Here is a 2769-nt window from a genome sequence, read left to right on the forward strand (position 1 = left end):
CAAAATTGGAGAATGTTGTGGTTGAGGAGATGATGTTGGTCCATGGCTGTAGTCTAGAAACGCTGACTTAGCTGGATCCAGGAACGTATCAGTTATAGAGGTCATTTCTAATAGAAGAGGTCACTTGGTCCAGGTTCATGTTAAACCATATGGTGGTGGTGACCCATGATGATCAACCTCCATCTCATACCATCTCCAGTCATCAAGCTTAACTTCCCTGTCAATAGCCAAGTACTGTACCTCTAGCAAGTCAGCTCTGCCAAACTCCTGGAGCCGCCTCCAACATTGTAATTGGTAGGTACTTCTCTTGATGTCACCGATTCTTCCCCAGGGAAGCCCTCATTAATATAATTAGCTCTGTGTGCAAGCAGCTGGTTGAATGAAAGCTGCTCACAACCTGGGCTGTTGTTCTGCAGGTTATAACTTGCTCCAACTGTCTGATCAACAAGAGCAAGCGAAGAGAGGAAGGAGAGAACTGCTCTGCAAAACAACCAAGTGTATATACAGATCTATAGGGTTAGAGGATCAAGTTATACAAACGTTGACATCATCTATAGAGGAGCATGAGGAATGGAGGCTCAAGTAGTTAACTCTTCCCATAGTTGCAGTATATAAATGAAATGTGGACAGTCAGAGGTCATCAAGTAATGGTCAATCTAACCACAAAAAACTACCAGCCTCGACTAGCATTTTGACTAGCCTCTGTAGTGCATAATGTATTTACTTGGACTTGCTTGAAAGACAGGAGACAATGTCACATATTTATAAGTAGAATTTCTGTTTCTAGTCATACATGTAATTGAAAAGAAACTTATGTCTTCTGTCAGCACTTCCTACACCACCATTTGGTGCCACCGTAGTCTTACCCCAGAACCAATGCCTCTACTGGTGAATATCATCAAAACTGAACATAGCGAAGTCCTCTAAGAAATATAGAAACACTACATGGTACATGATAGAAAAGGGCCAAATTTACATTGGGACCCAAGAGCTTTAAGATTGTTCAGTAGTGTCAAACAAATAACAGAAGAGGGCCTAGTCGAATGTTTGCTGTGGACTCTCTTCTGCATATAGTTCTTGTAGAAGCGTTTCCCAGTAATATCAGTAATTACCATTGAACAAAGCTTCTTCTAATCTACTAAAGACCAAGCGTGAGATACAAGGCTTATAGTCACAGAGTACTGTAGCCATCACTACACTCAGGTACACGTGGCCAAAAGCCATTAGCAGAGCGAAATCTGAATTCTCATGAGAGCAACGTGTTAGGATATAATTGATCTGTGATCTTCAGACAGAAAGTTTACTAAACAGATTGTGCTGGTGAAAATAGTCCTGGGCTTTGCGACAGAATCAACTCAGCAAGGGGGCCCCCATTATCTTTATGCCCAGTTGCTATTGACTTCACGGCTCCTTATGAGTGCTCGTGAGTACACAGTAGCCATGTGTATAATGGAAATACTACCCAGTGAGGGATTAACTAATTGGCCATTTGGACAATCAAAGACGATCTATAGCACAAATGGGCAAATATTGTAAGTGCTAAACGTGTACCTCCAATTAAGTTACCACCCACACCAAGCAGAGTGGTTGATTAAAAGACCATGATTAATACACAGGACCCCTCATCACTCTTAGGTCAACCCCTCTCAACCCTTCTGAGGACATTGGAGCATCTCAAAAAACTTGTTTTTGGGACATGTCTGACTGAAAGATCAACAGAATAAGCCATAAATATGAATGGTCCCAGTTCTCAGAATGGGCTTTGTATGACCCAGGTTGTTTGACTACTTTCAGAAATTTATTAAAAGCGAATGGGGAGAACTATAAATACATGGTCAACTCTCCATTTACAGCAGCATGAGATAAGGCCCTGCTACATTTAGGAAACATCCTGCTGATATGCCATAAATGTCTGACATTGGAATATCCCTTTAACACTGTAACACTATACTGAGTTCAATTGGAGCAATGTAATTCTTTATTTCCACTATTAGGGCACTGCAGAGTAATGAAACACTACCTGCAAGTTCATCAAATTACAGATGTCTTCTGCTTCTCCCATAACCAGAAGAAAACCAAGATCGTTGAGTGTCAATGATATCTGTCACACCAAGGAACCAAAGATATAACATACAAGTGAGTCTAACATAATTTTCTTAATATCAGCTATAGATTTTTTTATAGGGGTATTCTTCCATTCCTTACAAGGAGCCTCTTCGCCTATCTGGTATATGACCATGCTTCCAAAGACATGACTCTGGTGCTTAAGAGGTGTGCTGGCCAAAGCCATATGGGAAATACCACACTGGTTGGTAGATGTTCTTCCAGCATCAACATGGGAAGCATGGGTTGGCTAAGTGTGCTTCGACCTTTTAAACTGTCATGAGGTCACTTGGCTTCCCGGATGGATGAACCTTTCATGCCTTCATTTTGGGCAAACACATTAATAAATTCTGTCCTTTTGCAGCTGTTTGTGGAAAGATGGTATGATCCACCCCAATGTTAAACACCATTCCAGTCCTCCCTCGCATGGAAAATACAGTTGACTAAATACTCATGAAATTAAGTTTATAAATAACTACCAAAATATCTGTGGGACTTTTACAGCACTTTATATATTTTAGATACAGCCTCGTTGGTCTATAAATAGAAACCTAGAATAATAAATGTCCTGCTCACGGAGAATTATGACTTCATATACATGGCAGAAAAATTAGCCAAAACCATTTTTAATAAACTGTTGATTCTCCAGCTGTTGTGCGCTACACT

General features: G+C 40.6%; 1 protein-coding gene across 2 annotated transcripts in view; it reads right to left on the bottom strand.

Moving 5' to 3' along the window:
• DLX4 (distal-less homeobox 4) overlaps positions 1–234 on the bottom strand; it is a 41150-nt gene extending 40916 nt beyond the window's left edge. For both annotated transcript variants that reach the window (XR_012754288.1, XM_075350221.1), the window contains exon 1: positions 1–234. This exon is cut by the window's left edge and continues 220 nt beyond it. Coding sequence is in view for 1 of the 2 variants with exons in the window: in XM_075350221.1 (XP_075206336.1) it covers positions 1–105 (105 nt within the window). In the remaining variant the exon portion in view is untranslated.
• Between the last annotated feature and the right edge of the window lie 2535 nt (positions 235–2769).

This window comes from Anomaloglossus baeobatrachus, chromosome 5 (genome assembly GCF_048569485.1).
Source record: "Anomaloglossus baeobatrachus isolate aAnoBae1 chromosome 5, aAnoBae1.hap1, whole genome shotgun sequence".
In the NCBI taxonomy this organism is placed as follows: domain Eukaryota; kingdom Metazoa; phylum Chordata; class Amphibia; order Anura; family Aromobatidae; genus Anomaloglossus; species Anomaloglossus baeobatrachus.